Source organism: Prunus persica, chromosome G4 (assembly GCF_000346465.2).
Source record: "Prunus persica cultivar Lovell chromosome G4, Prunus_persica_NCBIv2, whole genome shotgun sequence".
NCBI classification, from domain to species: domain Eukaryota; kingdom Viridiplantae; phylum Streptophyta; class Magnoliopsida; order Rosales; family Rosaceae; genus Prunus; species Prunus persica.
Window position 1 is genome coordinate 1,851,113 of NC_034012.1, and position 23,302 is coordinate 1,874,414.

Genomic DNA, 23,302 nt, shown 5'->3' on the forward strand with positions numbered 1-23,302 from the left:
CTAATCTTGAATAAGGTTTTTTTAATCTTCTTGTTTATGATCTCATCTACAATAAAGTCTGCTGCTTTCCTCTGTTTTCATTTGCAAACAGCAGCATTTACATAACACTAAAAAAATATTATTTTTTATGCAATAAAATAAAAAAACTCTACCCATTAGCAACACTTCACCCAAAACTAGAAATTTCATTTCAGAATGATTATTATTTATTTTAATAAAGTAGCAAGCACCAGCTGTAAAGACTTGATTTGATTATATTACGCACTACGCGCTATTGATGTGCTTCTAGAGGGATTTATTTTTCTTGTGTGTTTAATATTCAACTCATAAATATTAGCTTCATGTGAGCCCAAGAAGGCTGCTGCTTTTCTTTTCACACCCCTCAGCTTTTGTGTTTTTGCAGTCATGCTAGGCTAGCTGTGATATTGAATTGATTAAATGTGGTCAGAGATGAGACCTCATGAAAAGAGAAGAAAATGCCTATAAATTAATTCATCCAGAAAATGGAGAGAATTTGCTGTTCATATTGTCCCTGCCAGCTTCCTCAAAGTCACTCTGTTGGTTTTTTCAACAATGTAAGGGAGACCAGTATATCAGCTATAATCTTACACCAAAAGCTAAATAGCTTGTATAAACCAAGAAAATGAAAAGGGAGAAAGCAGCCGGAACAAGATACACAGGACATGGGGATAAATCTGAATTGCAGGGAACAAAATTAATGAATATCCAAATAATGAATTAATTATGTGTTTAAAAAAGGCTACACAAACTATTGGTATAGATGGAGACTCTGCCTGTAAATGAATCTGCACTAACATTTTAAACCACCCCCGTTAGGATTAACTTAAGAGCTCAAATGGGTGTTTCGTTTGCGCTGTTTCCGGCGTCTTATGCTACTTTTAAATGGATCAGTCCAGTTCATGTCCTCGTCTACAGCATTATTCCATCGCTCTTTGAAGATTGAAAACTCCCGCGTTGATTGCCTCCTAATCTGCAAAGTCCATATTGAATGTAAAACAAATACGTCTATCGAGTCACCGGAGATTATTACTTTTCACCATTTCAGATTATACAATTGAATATTTATAAACACATAATGGAAAGCAGGCTACAGATTCATTAGTCTCACCTCAGTTCGCACATCAAAACCTGAAGCACCACGTTTCTGCATATTATAGAATGAAAGTAAACAAGATGATATTTAGACTGCTTGTAGCTGTCAAATATTTTATGAACAAAAATAAAGAATAAAAAAGATTTCTAATGCTTATAGTGAAGTTTACCTTGCTTGTCTTCCCACGACTGGAAACCTGCAAATAGAGAGAGAGAGAGAGAGAGAGAGAGAGTTGAGAATTTTTGTAGTCCAAGAAAAAGGGAGAAAAAAAAAAACTGAGCTGTTAAGATGAGTATGTGCAGGAGATTGTAAAGGGCTAATCTAAAAACAATCCCACCATCAAGATGGTTGTTCATTTATGGTTTAACACCAGTAAACATACAGTTCGAACAATAGCCCACCACTTGCAAACACTAGCAAGCATCAAACAAAAGCATAAAAGCTTTCTTGCAGCCAAGGACGAGGCAGAGAGCAACTAACCTTTCTTGCAGACAAACCACCATCTCCCAAAGTTTGTATGCCCTTATGAACAACATATTCACTATCAACAACTCCCACCTTCGTCGTACGGTCTCCCTGCAAAATGTGGCATTTTACTTATGGCGACTGCTAAATGTTACGTAAACTCACATGGAACTGTTGATTTGATATAATCAATAATCAAGCAAAGATAAGAAACTGAAGCAATTTCGGGCAACCAAACCCCTCAGTGCAGAAAATCTCATAAAAAGAGTAACTGAATGAGGAAATTGATTCTAAACCTTACCCAAGAAATAGGAAAGTAGGTTTTACCTGTGCACAATATCCAAGTTTCATGTCCAGACCCCATCCATGTACAAGATCATTCTGAACAAAAATAAAGCTGCTCTGTGAATAACTTAACAAAGATATTTTCAAAATTGTATTTGGCATGGTAGTGGTGCTCAAATTTTATAAGAGATAAGCACTCCAAAAATTTTGAAAATTGAAATAGCAAGGGGATGATCCTCCTCTTATCAGCGAGAAAGGTTCCAGCACAAAGAAAGAAATCCATGGCAACAAATACCAAAAATAATAAATAATATTTCAAAAAAGTTTGTTGGGGTTATAGTGGAGTTGAACAGACCAAGATAAAAAAAGGATACCTGTATAAGGTGCCAAGTACAATGCCAGGCAGCTCTTGAAAAAACCGGAGCCATACCTTCCACAAACCTGCATTTGTCAATTTAAAAGGCTAAATAACCATTCCACAGTCCATTAGAGAAAAATATAGACTATATCCTAAAAGAAGACATTAATATCCAGATAACCAATGTTAGATGTATATCACTTAAGAACGCTATTATAGCGATTCATCAACTTGTGTGCCCATTCAGTCTCTAATAAGAGAAGCTAGTGTAAGACTCTCAAATAATTGTTAAGCCACACCTTAACAATCAATTTTTAGGATGTGCAAACCATAAAATTTATTATGATATCAGAGAAGGAGATCCTAAATACAAATCCTTATATCCACAACCTCCCAAAATAAGTTGAGTTACACATAGTGAGACCTACTGGTGGAGCGAGGTCCAAACATACATGAGTGTCAGAATATAAAAAATGTGTCAGCTCCCATTTTTACAGATTATATTTTTAGAAACAGTGGTAAACCAAGAAAACATATCAGGTAGGTCAGATATCATAATTACTCATCACATAGATAAAAGCATTCAACAGATTCTTTACACTTAGAAAGAATAGCTATATCTATTGTACCATTATGACAACTCACCCAGTGCATGGTGGTGTCTGACTTGCTTCTGTACACTTCACACTGCCTCTGATGTCATAAACTCTTCTGCAAAGAGTGAAAATTTTCTTTGAGTATAACTAATATTCAGAAAAATAAATAGAGTTTATGATACAGTGGTTTAGACCATGCTATTCACCTATGGAACTTCTTTTTTCTAGCACGAATTGTAATTCTATGATGTATATCTGTTGAATTTGGATGCAAAGCTGGCTGAGATATCTCCAGTCCTGCTTGTCTAACAATTTCAAGATATCTGGGAAAGAAAATCCAAAATTTAAATTATATACAATGAAGAACATTTATGGTCCACATAAAAACACACAAATAAAATCAATATGCTACCTATGGGACCAAGTTAAAATATTCAGAGGCAAACAGAAGCAGGGTATGCCTTGCATAAATTGTCCTAGACACCCATTAATATTACCTTCCTGGATGAAAATTCTCAACCCCCAAATCTTCATCCCAAAGAAACACGTAATCATAAATGGACACAATATCTGGATGTAGAAAGCGTTTAGCAAACCACCTGAAAATAAACCATAAAAAAGTTAGAAAGACAAGAGAAATGAGAAACGAAACAAAAATCAAGGAACATCAATAGTAGGGAACCGCCCTTTGATAAATGCAACTGTTAGATACAATGAATTCATTGCACACAGTACATCCATAGTTAACGCATTCAAGTAGATGCTGAACTCTTGGAAAAATTTAATATATACAAAAGGCCATTTTGTCAGTGGACTCAAGCCAGATAATTGCAGAGAATCGTGAAGGCAACTACTAACTTACCACTTTGTTTGGTTCTGGGCAACTATGTGTATGGCATTGCTACTCCACTCAAGATCCCACCACCCATCAACATTCCCATCATAATGGAATAGAATGATGGTAAAGTTTTCTGGAAGAAACTGAAATCGATAAAATTAGGACAAGTGTCACTTGATGTCACTTTGAACATAACAGCAGAAAAATGTATTACTTACCTTTTCCACAATAGCATCAACACTATCCTTTTGCTTAATACCAACCGGAATAGCCAGCAAGTTACGATGGCTATAATCATCGACCTGAATCAGAATAACCACCCCAAATCATGAAAAATATATATGTCATCATCAACACAGTTATCATAATTAATGAACTTTGGTTTACCCCTCACAGTACCAATAATCTAGCAATCATCTATAATTTTTTATTACTGAAGACAAGTGGGCGTGCAAGAAAGAATCTTAAAAATTATGTTAAACACAAAACGATCAGAATCTTACCTTTAACCTTGACCCACTTGTCAACCATAAAGGCCTTAGCTCTAAATCTGACCTAGCTTGTATTATGCCACGAGGTAAACTGTCCAACTTTTTGGAAGTCACAAAAATATCCTAGAGGCAAGTAACAGAAGAAATTTAGAATATAATGAAGGTAAGAAACATACATCCACATAGGATCATCCAATCATGCAAGAATCGTAAATCAGGCTGGTAACTTCAGTAATTTATAAACCAATGAAGAACAGCTACAGAAGACTTACTTAAAGGTGTTATGAAACACCGATTAAGCAAGGTAAGAAAACATTAACTTGGCAACATGGCTACAAGGATCTAAGCAGTTACCTTTACTGTGTCAAAGGGATTCCATTTTGCGTCCATCTAATAAATGAGAGGAGAAAAGAACAATCAGTAGACTGAAAGCCAGGACAACAAAAACAGTAATTTGAAGAATTATCATGACATAAATCAATAGCAATGCTCCTATGTTACTTTGGGTTTCTCTAAACCCAGTGTAAACTTATTTAAATCGGCCAATCAAATGCAGTAAAATTGTTGATATATTCTTGTGTAAGATGGTGACAACAGATTCCAAATGGATTGCCAGAAGGTCATCAAGAGAATATCCTGCCAATCTTGGTTGATCCTTATAAAGGATGAGTGACAAGTTCAGATTAACAGAAGGAGTACCTCTGTCTGCTGATAAGCTTGATATTGGTAGTTGGTGGTTCTATACACAATGAACAGCATTACTGTACATACAACTCCCATAAACGACAGCTGCTTCATCTTCAATCCGCATTTTCCCTGCACCAGCATTATACATTATAGGAACACTTGATTGAAAAAATAATAACTCCAAAATATCACTCAATAGCAAAACCTTTTGGCATCATTTGAACTTAATGCAACAATAAATAAAACAAGGTACTAAGATTGTGGATCATACTCCATCAGAGAAAGCACTCCTTTTCTTGAACACCCATATCCATGAGTTTGGCGACTTCATAGACAACCAAATCTTCTATTTTATTTTCATAACAAGAACAAGCTGCAATACAAGCACATTAAACAGAGACCAATATTAGTTGTGATTCCAACCAGATGCTACCCAGAATACACTATTTTTTAAGAAGTAATTCCACAAATTTGCCAAAATCCAAGTTTGACGGCTGATTCTATATATAATCATGCATCTTATTTCTGGATGTTTTGAGTCTACGAAAAGGGGTAAGCCAGGGAGGGATTGAATTTCTATTGAAGTAAGTGGGAATGTCTTAAAAGGACTCCAAAGATCAGTACTACAACAAGGGGCTTCCATATGTAATCTGGGCAACAGAGACTTCTTTCAGATTTTCAAAGTAAATACTAAATCTATTAATACATAAGTACACTTGCAGAACCGACCCAACTTTAAAGAAATTACTAATTAAATACTACATAAGACTACCCACCCTGAACACAAACAGATAAAAAAAAATGTTTTATTTTTTTAAATTTACCATCAAGGGAAAACTCTATTATACAGAAATGAATTCCATGAGATCTTAATAAGGCAAAAATAATTTAAACCCAGATACAGCAATTTCTTTAAATTAAAAAAAAAAATTGCACTTTTGCGGACATCATTGAAGAATCTTGAAGCTGATCAATCACTAAAGAGAACCCAAGCGAAAACTCACCATGAAACCAGAAAACTAAGCACCTCCTCTGTGAATCGCCAAGAAACTGAGATTAGATGAAAGATCGGAAGCCTCCAAAATCAAAGGCCTGGAAGAAAGAAAGTGGTATATCGATCGAGCTCCAGCTGAGGCTGTCACTAAAGTCTGAGCTGAACCCAAAAGCAATGACTATGATTCGGTAAAACCCAGCAGAAGAAAGCAGAAGCAGAGAGAGAGAGCAAAGAAAGAGACTGAGCAATATAGAGAGAGAGAGAGTATTGAGGGGGGAAGAGAGAGTCGAAAGACGAAGGAGACGGAGGGGGCGGGTTTCAAGGGAGTGAGTCAGCTGCCGATGTAGTAGTGAGGGCATGCGCAGAAGAATCAGAAAACCATGGAAATGAAGAAATGATGATGAGAGAAAAATGGGTTTTTTCTTCGTATGGTTTTGGGCTCTGATTCTCGCCGACGAGTGTCACTGTGTATCAGACACGCGAACTCTCGGATCCTCGTGTCGTCCTTTGCTAATTTTATGTCTTTATTTTATATTGGAGAAATCTCAGACCAGACTCTGAAGTTTTATTTTCTGTTTTTTTGTTTTTTGCTTTGTTTTTTTGTTTAAAAATAATTGTAAACATAAAACACACACAGAGAAACTGTGAAATGTCACCGTTTGGTGTATGTCCAAAATCTATGTCACCTGATCTTTTGGTTTTGAAATTTTTGTTTTCTTTTGCTTTTTTTGAATAAATGGTTTTTGGAAAATTTTATAACAGCACTGCTGATATTAAAATGGAATGGAATTTATCCAGAGATTTTTTAATACAACTTTCATGTGCTGGAACAGATTTGTCCACCTAATTTCTTTTCTGATAAGGTCAAAGGATAATTTCCTTTTCAAGCTAATGAATTTGTTCATATACTTCAGTAATATTTTTGGCAGCTTTACATTCAATTTCCACACCTGTCTAAGTATCCTTTTATATTTTGGGTGACTTTTAATTATCCATTAATCACAAATTAATGGGTTCAGCTATAGTTACCAGTGGTAGTGTAGAGGAGCCCAACTTCTAGAGTAGGGGGCCTGCACCATGAAGAGGAAGAGGAAATTAGGCCTCGTTTGTTAAGGAGGACTATAGATTAGACGAGCAAAATGCCTACATTTTATGTACAATCAAAGTATAATATGGATATTGTTGTCTAACAAACTTGAAGGATGTATGAGGATTATTCATAAAATGTTGATGACTAAAACTTATCTCTCATAATCCCACTAATTTTTAGAGGATTATGAGGACCTCTTATATATAGTCTTCATTCTTCATCCAAGTTAGGCAATATATTCATATTATATCTTTAATGCACATGAAATATTAGGTATTTTTCTAATATAGTCTAGCCCTTCCCGGTTAATCACATTCCCTAATAAAAAGTGTAACAGCCATAAATTGTATCTATTAAAATTCTAATATCTTTACGCTAGTTTCAACCTTATTATACATTTGAAATTATGGTCCTAATTATGCTAATCCTTTTCTCATTATCCACTCATTAGAGTCATAAAGAATTTGAATTACCTAAATTCACACGCGGTATTCAGCAATTCTGATTTTGTATTGTAAATACATGAAAGCATGGACCCATTATGGCAAAGGTCACTTTCCTTTGCTTCTTGAGTTTGAAGATTGTTGAGTGTCGGAAACCTTTGGCCAATCAGATTCTTCCACGTACTCCCTTAAAAGCCGGATTCCAACTAATCTTTGACGACAAATGCGAGGTGCGATTCTCAAAGTATATATCAACTCCAAATGCTGAATAGTTAGTGAACCACCATTCATCAACTCCCCCTAGCAAATTAATTATTAATACTTTCGATTATAATAAATAAAATATCAATTTCCACTTAGCACCTACCTTTTTCAACCACGGTATGATTAATTTACTAATATTTTTCTCGAAAATATTAAATGGGCGATAAAAACATTAAGTAATGCTTTCAAGGGTTAAAAAAAAGTATGTGTAAATCAATTTTTTCTCACACCTAAAATAATCGTTTGACTCTAACTTTTCCTGTCTAATGAATGAAGGAAAAAGATAAAAGTTTGATGTGGATTTTTGCTATTCTATTTTAATAAAAAAAATTTATTTTTGACCCAAAAAAACAGTTTTTAAGTATCTATTAATTTGTAAATGACTTATTAGCGTAGTGGTTTAGAGTATTTGCTCCTCTAGACAATATTTGGGGTTCGAATCCTAGCATATATATAGTGTGTGTGAATTTAATATATTATCGGCTCTCTTAATATGAAAGATTCTAAAAAAATTTATTTTTTTATTTTATTTTATTCAAAATTTGGTGAGAGATCACATCTTACTTACCAAAATCTTTTTCTTTTACGTGTCGTTTGCCTTTATCTTTCCGTAAGGGTTAGTTTCACTGGTTGGTTTTAGAAAGTGAGCATTTAATTTAAAATTATTTGACAATGGGTGGATAATAAGCTCACTGTTTTTATACCTATTTAGCTAAGCTTTTATCCTCTCAACATTTGTCTTTTCTAAAATGTGTAGAATAAGTCAATTATTATTAGAAATTTAGAAGGTATAGAGATGCTCGTTTAATTTTCTTAATTTATATTTTTTATATTTTTATAATTGTGAGTTCATTATGTGTGGGAAATAGTAAATTTATGTATTATATGTGACAATACGAAAAATCCAAAAAAAAAGAAGAAGAGTAAGAAAAATATGATAAGCACTAGATTTTATTAGCTTTATTTTAAAAATAATCCAAAAGCTTACCCAAGTCTAAGCATTCTGTCGTTTTTATGTTTATCATCATCACATCTATCATGTGACGATAGATACGTGTTGCAGCCATCTCTTTCCAAAAGGCATTTTCTTGTTCCAAAACAATATTATTTATGCGCAGAAGAAAATGACATTGGTATTAATACAATACACTTCGAGTTAATTAGCATAATAATAAAATAATAAGATTAGTAACATTATTTAGTGGAGGTTGGGAATTAAATTACGTATTAAAACACATTAAAATAGACATTAAATGGCAAATTAGTGTTACATCACTCAAAGTTCAAGTTCGATGAAGACCAAGCAAGACGTGAAGATGACACGTATTTTGGCAGACAATACAATATGTACACATGTATCTGTTTATGTGGCTCGGCGGTGAATAAAAAATATATATACAATAACGAAGAAAAATAAATAAAGTTTTATTTGTTTTTGACTTTGAAGGCATCTATTGGAATTGGAGTTTATTTTATTTATTTATGAAGATCTTTTGGAGTTAATATGGAATAAATAAATACATTATCTAATTAGTTGCACTGACCAAAACAAATTAAGTTAGGAGTTTTTGTCATCATTAATTAAAGAAATCACATGCATTGGTTTATTCTTGTGTTTGGTACGTAATTAATAATCTGATATATAATATCAATAAAATATTTATATAAAAAAACAACTGGGGAAGTTGGGCTTGGAGGAGTAGTTGGGATTGGGAAGTTTGTTGTGCTAGTTACGTTACGTCTAACTTTGCTGCAAATTTATGGCAGATGACATGAAGTGTATTATGGACCCAATCAAAAAACAAAACGCACGAGTCAATATTTATGATTTCTGTGCAGTAGACCTGGGTTTTTGTCCCGCACGTGGCACCCATGACCCATGCAATGAAAGATCGATGCATGCATCATGCATCATGCATGGTTGGAAATATATGGATATGGTGGGTGACATCAATGGTCTTTTGTTGGAAAGGCCACCTTCACGGCTGTGTGTGTGTGTATTTGTTCTTCTTATATCATGCAATTGGAGGAACCAGTTTGGTGTCATTTGTTGTATGTCACATTTTGCTAAAAGTTACAATGGAATTTTATATTTATGTGTCTCGAATGGTCGTTAATCTATATCTTATTAAAATTTTTAATTAACTTTATAATTTAAATTTCATGAATGATAGTTACTGGATAAATTTCATGAATCAGTTGGTATAGCTTGTAACGTAAATGTTATGAAGCACAACTAATGATTAAAACAAATATAACAGTCCATAATTGACATTATATTGTATCGCACTTTTAATCCATTTTTCAGATGATGCTCAAATTTCAGTCAATTTTATCGGTTATATTTCTAATCAGCTATAATTATGGCATATTCAGTAGCTTTAAGCATGATATCGAGTTTGGAAAAAAAAGGAAAAAAAGGAGGATTGCTGTAACATCATCAATGGGAAATGATAAAAGCCGCTTACTTTATTACAAGATAAGTGGGTTAGAGAGATTGAGTGGTTGCTAGTTATGGTAAAGTAAATCTTAAGAAGCAAGCATTATGTATGTTAATGTTTGATAAACATCCATTTCTGAGATGGATCATTTCAGAAATTATACAATCGTAGGTGTTTGATTGATGCTTTACAAAACTACATCTTGTTATGTTGGTCATACTGAGAACCAGGACCAGGGAAAAAGGAACCAGAAACTTTTGTACACAAGATCCTACAAACTCTACATCCGATTTTCTGAATCTAGAACCTGAAGCTAAACCTGGACTTTAAATGGAAAAAAAGGATGCGAACAATTTACAGCTACATCTACTTTGTCCGACCTCTTTTCCTTCCCTTCACGGGAGTTACATTTTGTTGACTAACACTTCTACGTCCAACTTTTCTTGGGTGCCCGGAGGTTTTCTTCGTCACAGCAAAAGATTCAACTGAAGGAGAGGAATCAGCATTAGCATGACTTGGCTTCTTACTTCTGTTTGAAGTCTTAGCAGCTGCATTTCCTGCATGGGTAGCCTTTACCGACAACCTTCTGTTACCAGCTGGGCGAGCACTCCGGGGTTTACCGGGAGGATTACACACTAATGCATTTGAGGAGAGGTTGGCAGAGGTAGCCTTGCCACTAGAATCCTTGAGATGCTGCCGCAATGTTTTGGTGGTGAGGTCTCTGAGAAGCAAAGCAGATTCGTATTCGCGTGTGTTCTTGGAGTAAAACACCAAGGCATTGTTTGCAAGCAGCAAGAGATCTCGAAAGAGTTCCTTAACAGACATCACAGAGTGGTTGGAAATCCTCGATCTTATTGTGTCAAAATCCATGTGTCTATGGATCAATTTCTTATATCTTCGTCTCTTCTGTCATGAAATACGGTTGATAATTAGAGAAAGTTTACTTCATACATTATGCCAAATGCTTGTTTCATACATTATGTTACAGTATGCCAAAGGTCTGTTCATTGTGGATGGAATCCACAATTTCTATCTGATGAAACCAGTAATGGATATCTCTAAGTCATAAACAACATGCTTAAGAGGTAGCTATTTTTCAAGGTATACGTGCTGAAAAGCAGAAACCAGCACAGCACAATGATCAGTTCACCAAGGTGGTGAGTTCAGTAGACCAATTGAACAAGATATAGTTGTAAAGCATCAAACACACTCCATACCTGGCTATCAAGTCGATGACGAAAGACAGAGGCACTTTTATGCTCCAAAAATGAATTGAAAACGTTCCACAGATGGTCAGTTTCATTCTTGGTCGAACTTCTATTACAATCACCCGCACCAGAAGAGGCAAATTCCTCACGACATTCGCTGTTTGAATTTTCTATACACCGCAAGGCAGTTACAGCATCAGGAGAATCCAAAAGGCGACTTTCTCCAATGCTGGCTTCCTTAACATCCCTACTAGTACAATCCTTCCTCTTCCTCTTACCCCGTCTCTTTCTCAGATTCCCTCCTAGTCCTACTCCTACATACAAAGTTCCTACCAACTTCTCCATGCTTGAGATTTTCTCATGCTCGGAAGAGTGTGAAGCTTCTCTTTTAGTCTCTGTTTCTTCAGTTGACTCTGTAACTGGTATCTGGCATTCAGGTGAGCAGCTTGTCAACGCTTCACATGTGAAACTGCCAGCAGATGGCTCGTCCTTAAATGCCTCTTTAGCAGAAGGGTAATGTCCCACTGATTTTTGATAAGCAACGGGTGATTCTGTCTGGGTGGAGCCATAATTGTTGTAACCATCTTCTCCTTTCTCCGCCTTGAGAGTTTCAAGCTTTGATTCCAAAGATCTGTAACAGCCACAACGAATAAATCTTTAACCGAAAGGCAAAGAGACAACATGGAGGACTCTGTAGACTGTAAGTTTTCTAGTCAAGGTCTTGATGGCATGTAGAATACGAAAGGATAAATGCAATGGGAAATTGCCCAAGTGCTTGAAGGGAACTATGTCAGTTCTCTAGGAGCAGTTTGGTGTAAACACAAATCTAGAAGATGCGAAGCATTTCTGATCATTTTCTAAACATAAACATCTTGAAAAGAAAGGAAATGACTAACCCTATTGAGTCCTCAGATTTTTTGAGAGCTTGTCTCAACTCTTCCATCCGTTTCTTTCGTAGATCTTCAAACCAAGCCCTAAGGAGAAAAACACAAGATTTAAAGATGAACACATACAGTCATATAACTCCTTCCATGCGTGCATGATCACAGACACCACACAGATACATTATTAAGAAAAGTCGAAGCTAATCCATGAAAACAGAAATTAGAACTTACTTGCATACAAATTTTAAAATATTTATGCAAAACCAAAAAATGTGCACTTTACACATAGAACTTACTTGCATCCAGAGTATCGCTTTCGTAAGTCATTATATTTGGCTTTACACACCTGGGAACAAAACATAGATGATATGTTCATCATACTGGATGAGCAAATAATGCCATGAACAAAATATCAACCAGATTATATATCTCCACAGAACATTTGCATTGCATCCAAAAATAATACAAGGAAAGTCTAGCTCAAGCAATAAGTAGAGCTTAACATGTCTAGCATTAGTCACTTTTTTTTTTTTTTTTTTTTTTTTTTGAGATTACCAAAAAAATGCCATGCATATGTACTTCTTTGACCAACCTACTTTATGGACTCATCCAGAAAGGAAAAAATTAAATCAAGGCCCAAGCAAGCAACCCAACAACTTATTCATTTTTATTCCTTTTGATAACCTCGTATTAATTTTTATTCACCCCCGAAGGGACCCACCCAATGAACGAAAGGCATCCTTAAAAAAGTAAAAAATCATCGGATAAGCAACGGACCTCGTAGACCTTGACCAGAAAAAAAAAAAAAAAAGACCTCGTAAACGAAGAAGGGAAAACAAGAAATCAAATGAACAATACAAAGAAATGTAAAAATGTTTTACTGCTTCAAAATGGAGACAAAAAAACTAGCAATAAAAATATATAATTAAGAAGTAAAAAATAAAAACCTCGGGCGTGAAAGTGTACGGACAAGCGGTTCTGGCTCGGAGCTCCGCGGCCACCTGGTTCCAGTCTCGGGTTCCGTGTCTTAGGATGGCCCCGGCCAATAGGAGCTCCAGCCATGTGCCCCACCTGCTACCTCCTATTACCTCCGCCCCCATCTTCACCCTCCACGTGTACGCCCCTGATCATCACCCACCACTACCGCCACCTTCTTTCTCTTTCCTTGTTCTACGCACCCCCGGGCCCCGGCTCACGTTAGCGTACGCCGCTCCACAAACAGTACATACCCAGCCACCCACCGCCCCTTCCGATCATGAATGAAAAAAAGAGAATAGATGATAAAGAAAAATGAAAGAAACCCAATTGAATGGTCCGTACAGGAATTAAAAGACCACCTTTTGGGTATTGGAAAACGGGCTCTTGGAGATGTTGGGTAGGCTTGACATGAAAGGTAGGTTTTTTTTTTCTTTTTTTGGTATTAAAGAAAGGTAGTTTTCGCAGATGGAAAAGCGGATATGGATGAGAGAGAAGGGTGGTTTTGGGAGGTTTAGGTGGTGTTGAAGGTTTTTTTGCTTTGGGTTTTTTAATTATAGTATGCGTGGGACAAGGTGTTGACGGATTCTATTTTCTATTGAGGTTGACGGAGAAAAGCCTTAAACAAACTAAAAACAAGGTACCTTAAAATGGAGGCTATGAAAAATGTGAAGAAAATGAAAAGAACAATGGGAGATTAAATAACCAGAAATAATAGAGCACATTACATGTGGGTCAAATATAAAAGGGGTTTCTCTCTACTCTCTCTCTACCACTGCATTGCCTTCAGCATCGTTATAATTCTGTTTTCTACATGTACTTATGTTACGAAGCGACATAGGACAAAATTTCCTTATGATACTTCAAAATTGTGTGTGTCATTTTCATAAGTCACTCTCTGTCTCTCTTCTATCTATCTTTAAAACTAACCCCTTTCACATCCCTCTTTATAAGTTTCTTTTTTCATGAATGTTGTTGATAATCTACGGAATATAGATGAAAAAGAAGTTCTAGTTTGAAGAACAAGTATATTTATATATATCATTGAGGGATAGAAATTGCAGTGTTCATGCATAGCATTACAGGTTACAAAATGAATCGAAGTTACAAACAGCAACCCTCCCCACCATACAGAGCAAAAAAATCAGGCGATTCTCACGCAATGCAATGCAATGCCTGAAAATGATCCAACGGTAGGGATGACTACTTCTGTCTTCAAGCTCTTAGAAGCGAGAGATTTTCCTTTGAAGCTTTGCCTCGCAAAATTCTTGAGCTTTAGTATTCTATTCCGATATTGACTAAACCCCAAAACCCATGAGGACTTGTCAAACAAAATTGTGAGAGCCAGCCAAGCCAAAGCAATCCTTTTGCACTTTTGGCAGACAGTATCTGTTCTTATGACTGTTGAAGAACTAGATTCAATTCCTGAGCACATCTTGCCAGCACACCACCCCTCCTACATTCAAAACAAATTAAATCAAGCCCAATCCTTATGGCATTAGCAAGGACATCTTTCAAAAAAAATTATTGCGGCTTAGATCATCGGAGTCCGCATCTAACCTTACAAAGACCGGAAGAATTTTCTGGATCTTCTGCAGCTGGATAAAGCATTGGTTGCAGCATTGGAGCCTGTATACTCAAATGTTCAAATTGAATTTTTTTCGCAACATATGAAAAGAGAGTGAGGCAAATTTCTTAATACACATTACCTTTGCTCTGCCTGAAGGTTGACACCAACAGCTGGAGGTGCTGAAATGGTCGAGTGTATCACTGGGCCAAAGACTGCCACTAGCTTCAATAGCATCTCCAACGACACAATTGCATGCCTGTACATTTGCAGCATATACAAAACATTTTTGTAAGACCGCAATCAACTCCAACGAATACTTACAGGCATGGGGATTTGGGACAAAGACCCTTACCCCTGAATATAAGCACACAATATAAATTAAGCTGTGCGAGAGACTCTTATTGCTCAAGAAGACTTCACAATGACGTTTATAAATCATCAACAAAAAAGTTCCCCCAGGAATCATCTAAAAGAATAGAACTACCAAAAAGTTCCTTTTGCTAAACTAGCAACACTGTGCTCCCATACGAATGAAAGTGAGCTGTCCTTATTGAAAACACAAAGGACAGTATTTGTTCATGTGTTGGCACTACTATTAATAGTAGCTAGTAATTCACGTCTATGATTTTACCAGTTCCACTGAAATTCCAACTACTCACATCATCCATTGCTAAGATCATGAATTTGTTTACAACCTCACTCATTAAACAATTACCTTTCAATCTTGCTATCAAGTAGGCCCAGAAGCACAGGAAGCAAACGAGAAAAGAGATCTAAAGTGAGGATATCCATTTTCTCTAGGAGAACACTAATAACATCCGCTTGTACCTGCACCATTAAAAGATCATTCTTAGAAAACCCAAATATGCACAGAGAGCAACAGCGGCTTACTTGTTAGAACCACTGGAAATAGTATATGCAACACACATGAACTCATCCAACAAATACCCACAGAATGATCTGGCAGCTTCCTGATAGCACCAATAGCACCTTTAATATCATTCCGTTCCCAAAAATGCCGCACCACCTGCAGTTGCACAGAAGTGTATGTCATGACTTCCAGCAAGGGAGCAGTGCTTGAAAGAAATATTCAAGGGGCAATTCATATATGGCCCAAACAGAAAATGAAGAAATTAAATTAATGTAATGTGGCACCTATAAATTTCCTTTTCAACCTATTATCATAAGAACAGATTTTCAATTACATTGGGTGAAGCAATTCAGATGTTATAAATATCGTGTATTAACACGGAATCCTAGATTGGAACAAATCTGAGAACAAAATATCAGGCGTCCGATGAAGTTACCTGTATTAGGTTGCACAGTCACATAAAAATTAATTTTCAGAAGAATGACAACAGATTATGTGCAAAAACTTCATGGAACAAACATGCACAGAAAGTTAATTTACCTGCAATTTTGTCAGGCGGGAACGAAGGGTACTGAGAAAAACTTCATGAGTTTGCATCAAATCTTCACTAGGACCCCCATTCTTTGTAGAGGCGATATGCCTCCCAGAAATTTGAGGTCCTTCTTTCTGCTAGTTACAAACAACAAATAAAAATTATGTTTATGTTCCATTCCAGGTTGATAGAATAAGTGATATGTACATTGGCAAAGGCTGTGGACAAATTGTCCAGATTCCCTCTTTTTTTTTCTTTTTTGGCATGTCAAATAAACCCCTTGCTCTTAAGGCCTAATCTAATAGAGATGGTAACTTTCTTCATAATGTAAGACTAGAAAAGCATTCTCTTGAGGCAGAGAAAATTTACCAGCCTGGTGGATGTTTTTTCCCTTTCAGGTATCACAGGACTAGAGATGCTAGTTTCAACTTCAGGAATCACAGGACTAGAGATACTAGCCTCAACTTCAGGTATCACAGGATTAGAGATACTAGCTTCAACTTCAGGTATCATAGGACCAGATGTGCTAGTTACTTTATCTTCAGGTGTCACAGGACTAATTCTGCTAGTTGCTTGGTCTTCAGGTATTACAGGACTAGATATGCGAGTTGCTTGATCTTCATTACGATCAAATCTCTCTCTCCTTTCAAATCTCTCAACCAGGGTGCGAGTCCTTCCTGGTACAACTGCAACTGCCGAAAGCGGAATCTTAAGAAATACAGTGACATCCACTAATATGTTATTTAGATTTAGAATCACAAAGAAGGTAAGCAATGGCAAACCTCCATTCACAAATTTAACAGAGTTTGCCTCCTTGCTGCAATTGAGGGATCCATTTACTGAAACATTATAGAAAATCAGTAAGTACCAACTAGAGAACATAAAAAATAAAGATTATTATTACAGAGAACAACTAAACAATGAATATAAATACACTTAACATTATACAAAATGAGAAATTTTGGAGAGAGAAGCAATTTCAGAAACACAATTAAGATTCCTTATATTACATTTCCTTGTTTTATCAATTTATCTATTTCTTCTAGTATGGGTTGCAGCAGAGTGCAGTAAAGAATAGAGAAACGCCCTCATAAACTTTCTCAGAAGTTGTACTAACAGCTTTGATGTTAGCAATAAACATAAACTCCTAATGAAGATCGTTACATGTCTGATACTCGCATAAAATCTCAGTAGTTAAAACATTTATGATTAATAAGACCAATTATGGATCCCGTGAAGGGAATAGCACAGTGTTGCTAGTTTCGTTGGCCAATGCTTTAACTAAATGCTGTCAGGAGAACAGCATTTAGTTAAGGACACAATAGCTTGAGTAAGCAAACACAGAGGTGAATTAAGGTTTGATAAGCAAAAAGGAATAATGAACAGGTTCTCATTCAAGAGAAATCAAGGATAACATAGGTCAAATTTATAAAAAGAAAAGAAAAGAAAGAACAAGAACCAATTAAAATATATAATTTAGAGTTATAAATAGATGGCTATATAAGAGCAAAAACTTACTGGATTCCTGATTAGAGGTCTTCTTCAGCGATATAACTTTTTCAAACTTCTCTTCTACACCCTTGATCTCAGAATGATTTTCCTCGCACGACTCTCTAGCCCTATCTTCTGATACAGTTTTGGTTTGACAGTTAAGATCCATTGCACTATCTAATTTACTCATCATATTGCAAAGTTTTCCAGATTCAACATCCGGTGGCAGCTCCTCGAAGTCAATTTTGCTATTTGATGCTCTTCGTGCATGAGCTGGTTTGAGCAACATACCACGTCTGGTCCTTGAAAAAGCAACAGCTTCCCTTCCAGAGTTAGCCGTATCCTTTCCATCAGGACTGCTCCGAGGTACAATATTAGTCACAACCAGGGATTTATTGACTACTTGCTCGTTAGATTTTGGATGCAACCCTACTGAAGGGCTCTGCTTTGCAGCAGTGGCTTCCTTTGAATCCAACGAGGGTACAACTCTTGGAGAAACCATTCTCTGTGAGGTAACTGGCTTTCCTCCACTAGCTTTATAGTGAACATAAAACAGAAAATAAGAGTAAGGAAAAATTGTAGTCAGAAGAAACATAAATGCACACAAAAAGTTACAATCTGAAAAATCTAAACATATGTTTCTCTGACATTGGGAAAATCTAGATTCCCTCGTGGGTTCATGCCCACGACCTCCACATTTTTATATCATGAATGGAGAGGATCATCTCTATCTACAAAGACCAGAAACCAAAATGGTTTTCACAAGCTAACTGATCAGGATCACAAACTACTCATCTCTGGTCTCGATGTGGTTTAAGCAAAACCAGGCCAATCCTCAATGAATACGAGTAATAAAAGGTTTTCAATTTAATCAAGGTAACGATAATGTGAATAAATTCAGTTTGTACACGCATCTAAGATAATTGCCAAAACAGGATTCTCATGGAAAACTAAGATGAATAAATCTAGAACTAAAAAGTAAACAACCAAAATCTGACACGGGGGACTAATCTATGTCCAAAGTGCAAGCCATATCATAAGCATTATGAAAAAAATAAGGATGGAAACATAGCACCCAAATTTAAATAAAACAATTTAAAAAATCAACATGAAAGGAGAAAGCTTACAATCAATGTATATGTTTTTTATGTCCTTTGTGTCATAATCAGGAGACATACACCGCAAGCCTGGTCTCCTTATACCGCTCTCTACCTTCCCTGCGGTTTCCTGAAGTTTAACATAAGGTTTCTGAGCTGTACCGTCATTTTGCACAGGTGTAGAACCAGCTGCATATGGCTCAATAAGCTGAGACAGAAAGAGCGTAATGGTACTATTACAACTCACAGGTTTCAGGCTTAATGACAACATTTCGAGCTTCAAAACAACGTAAAATGGAGTAACCAGGAAAAAAGATTTAAGGTCAGGTGACTACCGATACATCTGCTACCCAAACTCCAACAGAATTTTGATAGTATGAGCAGCCCAATAGTTTCCCATCATGAATGCATAAGTCACCAAGTCTTGACCATCCCATATCAACAGAATCGTGACATATTACAGGTTCCCATGAATGAACCTACAAATAGAGATCTTAAGTTTCTGATTCGTTTCAGATACAATCCCATAGAGTACTGAAAGAAACAAAACAAAACCTTCAAACTGTCATCCAATCCAGAAAACAGGGTCCTCCCATCAGGATGAAAAGCAATTGTGCGTACTCCTGTAGGCTGGAAAGACAGAAAAGATTCTGTCAGAGGAGCAGGATGAAAATCGAATTACAAGAAGAAAGGACTAAAGGAGCATACAATGAGTTATTTATCCATATGAGAGAGAGAGAGAGAGAGAGTGATGAGAAAAGTTAGAAAAGAAGAAAGGGCAACATAGCAGGCTTCATCTGCAAGATAAACAAATAAATTGTTTCAACAGATTTAATTCCCCTTAGATATATTTTTTTTTCTAGCAACCACATTCCGGCTTTATTAAAGGAAAACACAACAGAAATAAAATAAAAACCTTCAATATTCACCATAAACTTTTAGTTCCAGAACATAAACTCAATACCTCAGGTCTGGTAGATCCAATCAGTTCAAAAGTTTCCAAATCCCAGAATTTTACAGTTCTGTCTGCTGAACCTGGAATATATTTTGTAGATTAGGCTAATACATAAACACAATGATGAGAATGCTGAGATTAAGAGGCGGATCAGAAAATATTAAGGGACAAACTGCATGCTTAGAAGCTTACAAATCATTAATAAGGCTGCAACCTTTGCATAGGTTATAGAATAGTTGTGTTAAGCATGGCTCAAAAATAGAAAAGATAAAAAGATACCAGAGCAAGAAACTGATTTCCATATGCAATTTTAAGATTCATTAAAATCCTCAGCGAGATGTAAGAGTTGCTTGAACAAGTTGGACACAAATGCTATCCAATTTATATCTCTGGAAATTTCTCAGTCACATGCAGAGCCAACTTATATCTAAGACATGCCAATACAACTCTCACTCACCTGTGGCCAAGAGAAACTCAAGGGGATGAAAACCTATGGATCGAATATGTCCTTCATGGAATTTAAAATCATGCAAGAGCTTCCCAGCTGTTAGATCCCATACCTACATAAAATAACAGGAGGGTCATGGAAAAGATAGTTTGCTGGAAGTCACCCATTAAATGTGTGATCATTTATTAGTTTGTTACCTTTACTACATTGTCAAACCCACCAGAAACTACCCAGCGACCATCGGGCGTGAACTTAATTGTACTGATGCCTTGAGTATGACCTTTGTACGTGTGGATGCATCCCTTCTTTCTAATATCCCATATCTTTAGATTAGTGTCCGTGGAACCAGAAGCAAAGAACTCACCAAATGGATGAAATTCAACAGCAGTACAGCTGGATCTATGTCCACTAAGTGTGCGAACCACTACACTTCAATAACAATAACAAACACATTAGAAGTTTACTGAAAATATTACTCTTACTGTCAAGGCTACTAGTCTGCAGGCGACAATCAACAACAGGTTAAGACTTGGACACAAGAGATGTACTCATAGGTTCTCATAGCAGGCTAAGCCTATCAAGTACGTGCCATGATCCCTTAAATTATATCACATTATCTCATGTTAAGTCTAACAAGGTATCACTTCCGCCATGCATCTGTTGCCTCGCAGAATCGGAGCATGTAACAGTTCTTAAAAGGAAGAGTCATGTTTGACCAGCAACAATAAATAGATTAAGCAGCCAACTTACTCTTTGTTTCCTCAAGATCCCATATTTTTGTCACACCAGAAGAGGCTCCAGCAAGTACCAAAACTTCTGCCGAATTAAAAGCTACCGATTCAACCGGACTCGTATGACTGGCAAGACTCTGCATATTTACCCCAAAACGAATAGGAGCGTAAGCCATGGTTTCCAACAACCAAAACAAACGTGAAACCATGAAACCATAGAATTAATAAAATGTTATGTACTCGATTATCAAAATTAGAGAACTTCCTACAACAACTCAATGCACGTCAAAGAAAAATCCAGAAGTAGAAAACAATTACAAACTTTCCATATTGTGTTGAAAGTGCAACACTGAATATCAAAACAGGAAGACCAGTACCATTAAAGAAGTGGGTTTGCCAATTGTCCAAAGATTGACAATGTGATCATCACCGCCGGTAACAAAAAGTCGACACGCCTTTTTCCCAATATTTAGACAATTAATATTGTCTGAATGAGCCACAAATTCCTCTATATTCCATTAAGTCAAGAAAACATTCCTTTGAGAAAAATACATAATCACAAAAATGCCAAACACAATGCACAACAGGTTACCAAATAAATCTGCTCTTATGCTCCTCTCCATCCCTCGTTTTGCCATTTAAAAAAAAATCCAAAATTAAACAACTAGGCGAGATTAAATGCAAATCCTAAACTAAAAATTTATAACCCAAGTTGAGTACTTTTATTGAAATCTTACCTTATTATTATCATAATGGGAAAGCATAACTGAATTAACAGAGTGACAGCCCCATTTCACGAAACGTAAAATCTTTATAAATTTGCTCATTTTCCTACATTTTCTGAGCTACCAAGCAGAGCATGAAATTCCTCAATTTCCAACCAAAAAAAAAGAGAAAAGAAAAATCCAAATCTCTCTACTTTCAAGTTGAGCTTAGCCACTGCACGTTAAAAAGATACCACATTATAATTAGATCAAGATTGTAAAAAACAGAGTTCAATTCCAGCTAAGCATCTCAAGAAAATCAAACATTTAGAAAAGGATACGCAGCTTATATGCGCGCTTAGCCATTCTGAGCTAGTCGGAAAAGCTGAATCCGGAGCAAAAACGACGTCTGGAAACGGAAAACTTCAACTTGATATCGGTAACTTCAGCTTGATCAGAACTAGAGCTTTGAGCTGAAGCAGCTTTTCTTTCCTTTCTCAAAAATTTCAGCTGAAATGGAAATCCACTGAGAAATATAGGAATTGGATTCCAATGGAAAATCTAACAGACGAAGTCGATATTCAGATTCAACAGTGAAAAATAAGATGAAGAAAACCAAAGGAACTCTTTGCTTTTGAAGAATCTGAGGACCTTGACTGTCAGAGAGCGAGCCCCAAGTTCTCTACTTCTTCTCTCCGCTCGCTGCTTCTGTTTTGATTGACCAAAATACCCTTCGTTTTTAACCGTGCGAGCGGTGAAACTACTTCTAAGCCCCTGATCGGTTATTTTGTGACGCGCTGGTCCCCCCGATCCGTTTGGTGTTCTACGTGTTCAATTTGGGTGGTTTGGATTTTCTAATTTTTTTATTGCTTTCATTCATGTAATTTATTTTTTAAGTCTGCACTGCACGTTGGGAATATATATTTAATTTTAATTATTTTTTATTGTCTGTGAGTGACTGGATAATTAAAATACTAATTAGATCAAATTTTATTTGGAGGTGGGAAAATGACTTTTGTCCAACATTAGTTAGGATAGTAGACTTGCCTAATTGACAACTAACAGATTCCTTAAAAAGCAGTTTCTTCTTCTTCTTTTATTTGTTCTTGAGGGTTAATTAATTGTGTTAAATAGAAATTATTCGATAAAGACATGTTACTTACATTATCAGTTAATTGTAATTATAATTTTATTTACAAATAAATAAATGATTGGCATGAGATTTGGAAGTTTGTGGCCAAAACCAATTCATTACACAAACACAATACACAGTGCATGTGATTATCAAAATTTGCTTTTCACGACAAGAATTAATGTTTTCATTTTCACTCATTCTTCTAACTTTCAACTACCATGGATTGGACCCATTTCCAGAAGAAAAGAAAAAAGTTAAGTCTTGTTTTGGTAGAATGATTGTCAGAAAACTTCACGGACCAAATAAATTCATTTAGAAGCAACCAACCACAAACTAATCAGATGAAACCATCAATTCCTGGTTTGCTGCAAAACGCATATTATTTATTAATATACCAACTGCAGTTTCAGAATCAGAAGCCTCTCCTTCAAATGTTTAAACCACCAACTGGACATAAGTCTAAAGACTGAAAGTAAAAGGTATGATACTTGCACTTTGTGTAGCCCTACTATCAATGTTCGAGTTTCGTTGTTAGTAATCCTCATTGGTGCGTGATCTGTAATTTCCTACATAAATCTATATTGATGGCAACTGACAGTTAAGTGCCACACGTAAATCTTTCCGGCTCGAGATTG

General features: G+C 36.1%; 3 protein-coding genes across 6 annotated transcripts; all 3 read right to left on the reverse strand.

Moving 5' to 3' along the window:
• On the reverse strand, positions 464-6,411 carry LOC18778543. Its single transcript, XM_007211892.2, has 16 exons — positions 5,839-6,411; positions 5,106-5,207; positions 4,847-4,963; positions 4,502-4,537; positions 4,160-4,270; positions 3,875-3,958; positions 3,681-3,799; positions 3,316-3,417; positions 3,025-3,141; positions 2,868-2,933; positions 2,239-2,305; positions 1,907-1,960; positions 1,595-1,690; positions 1,284-1,310; positions 1,130-1,165; positions 464-991 (listed from the first exon to the last, which is right to left on the reverse strand). Exons 2-16 carry the CDS (start codon positions 5,163-5,165, stop codon positions 845-847), a joined length of 1,239 nt encoding a protein of 412 aa, XP_007211954.1. The 5' UTR covers positions 5,166-5,207; positions 5,839-6,411; the 3' UTR covers positions 464-844.
• Positions 10,224-13,953, reverse strand: LOC18778731. Of its 2 annotated transcripts, none has more exons than XM_020561756.1 (5): positions 13,106-13,953; positions 12,455-12,504; positions 12,171-12,248; positions 11,284-11,905; positions 10,224-10,969 (listed from the first exon to the last, which is right to left on the reverse strand). In XM_020561756.1, exons 1-5 carry the CDS (start codon positions 13,256-13,258, stop codon positions 10,433-10,435), a joined length of 1,440 nt encoding a protein of 479 aa, XP_020417345.1. In that variant the 5' UTR covers positions 13,259-13,953; the 3' UTR covers positions 10,224-10,432. The 2 variants fall into 2 exon arrangements, with proteins under 2 accessions (XP_020417345.1, XP_007212081.1); XM_007212019.2 differs by having other exon boundaries at positions 10,224-10,972; positions 13,106-13,949.
• LOC18778846 (katanin p80 WD40 repeat-containing subunit B1 homolog) lies at positions 14,145-22,201 on the reverse strand. 3 transcript variants are annotated; one of them, XM_020561754.1, is made up of 19 exons: positions 22,184-22,201; positions 21,874-22,042; positions 21,206-21,336; positions 20,848-20,965; positions 20,295-20,521; positions 20,107-20,209; positions 19,659-19,729; positions 19,250-19,324; positions 19,030-19,173; positions 18,725-18,902; positions 17,625-18,131; positions 16,889-16,945; positions 16,476-16,798; positions 16,115-16,243; positions 15,656-15,730; positions 15,419-15,531; positions 14,843-14,959; positions 14,694-14,762; positions 14,145-14,589 (listed from the first exon to the last, which is right to left on the reverse strand). In XM_020561754.1, exons 2-19 carry the CDS (start codon positions 21,896-21,898, stop codon positions 14,529-14,531), a joined length of 2,523 nt encoding a protein of 840 aa, XP_020417343.1. In that variant the 5' UTR covers positions 21,899-22,042; positions 22,184-22,201; the 3' UTR covers positions 14,145-14,528. The 3 variants fall into 3 exon arrangements, with proteins under 3 accessions (XP_020417343.1, XP_020417344.1, XP_007213652.1); XM_020561755.1 differs by having other exon boundaries at positions 16,476-16,792; positions 21,874-22,201; XM_007213590.2 differs by having other exon boundaries at positions 16,115-16,240; positions 21,874-22,200.

Coding starts and splice junctions, on each gene's coding strand:
- LOC18778731 (XM_007212019.2), bottom strand. CDS start 13,258: ATGGGGGCGGAGGTAATAGGAGGTAGCAGGTGGGGCACATGGCTGGAG. Junction 12,505..13,105: donor CGTACACTTTCACGCCCGAG/GTTTTTATTTTT, acceptor TTTTGTTCCCAG/GTGTGTAAAGCCAAATATAA. Junction 11,906..12,170: donor AAATCTGAGGACTCAATAGG/GTTAGTCATTTC, acceptor TGGCTGTTACAG/ATCTTTGGAATCAAAGCTTG.
- LOC18778543 (XM_007211892.2), bottom strand. CDS start 5,165: ATGAAGTCGCCAAACTCATGGATATGGGTGTTCAAGAAAAGGAGTGCT. Junction 1,311..1,594: donor GTGGTTTGTCTGCAAGAAAG/GTTAGTTGCTCT, acceptor CTCTATTTGCAG/GTTTCCAGTCGTGGGAAGAC. Junction 1,166..1,283: donor GTCGTGGGAAGACAAGCAAG/GTAAACTTCACT, acceptor TATAATATGCAG/AAACGTGGTGCTTCAGGTTT.
- LOC18778846 (XM_020561754.1), bottom strand. CDS start 21,898: ATGGCTAAGCGCGCATATAAGCTGC. Junction 16,799..16,888: donor TGTTAAATTTGTGAATGGAG/GTTTGCCATTGC, acceptor CGCTTTCGGCAG/TTGCAGTTGTACCAGGAAGG. Junction 15,532..15,655: donor GGAAGCTGCCAGATCATTCT/GTGGGTATTTGT, acceptor TTAATGGTGCAG/GTACAAGCGGATGTTATTAG.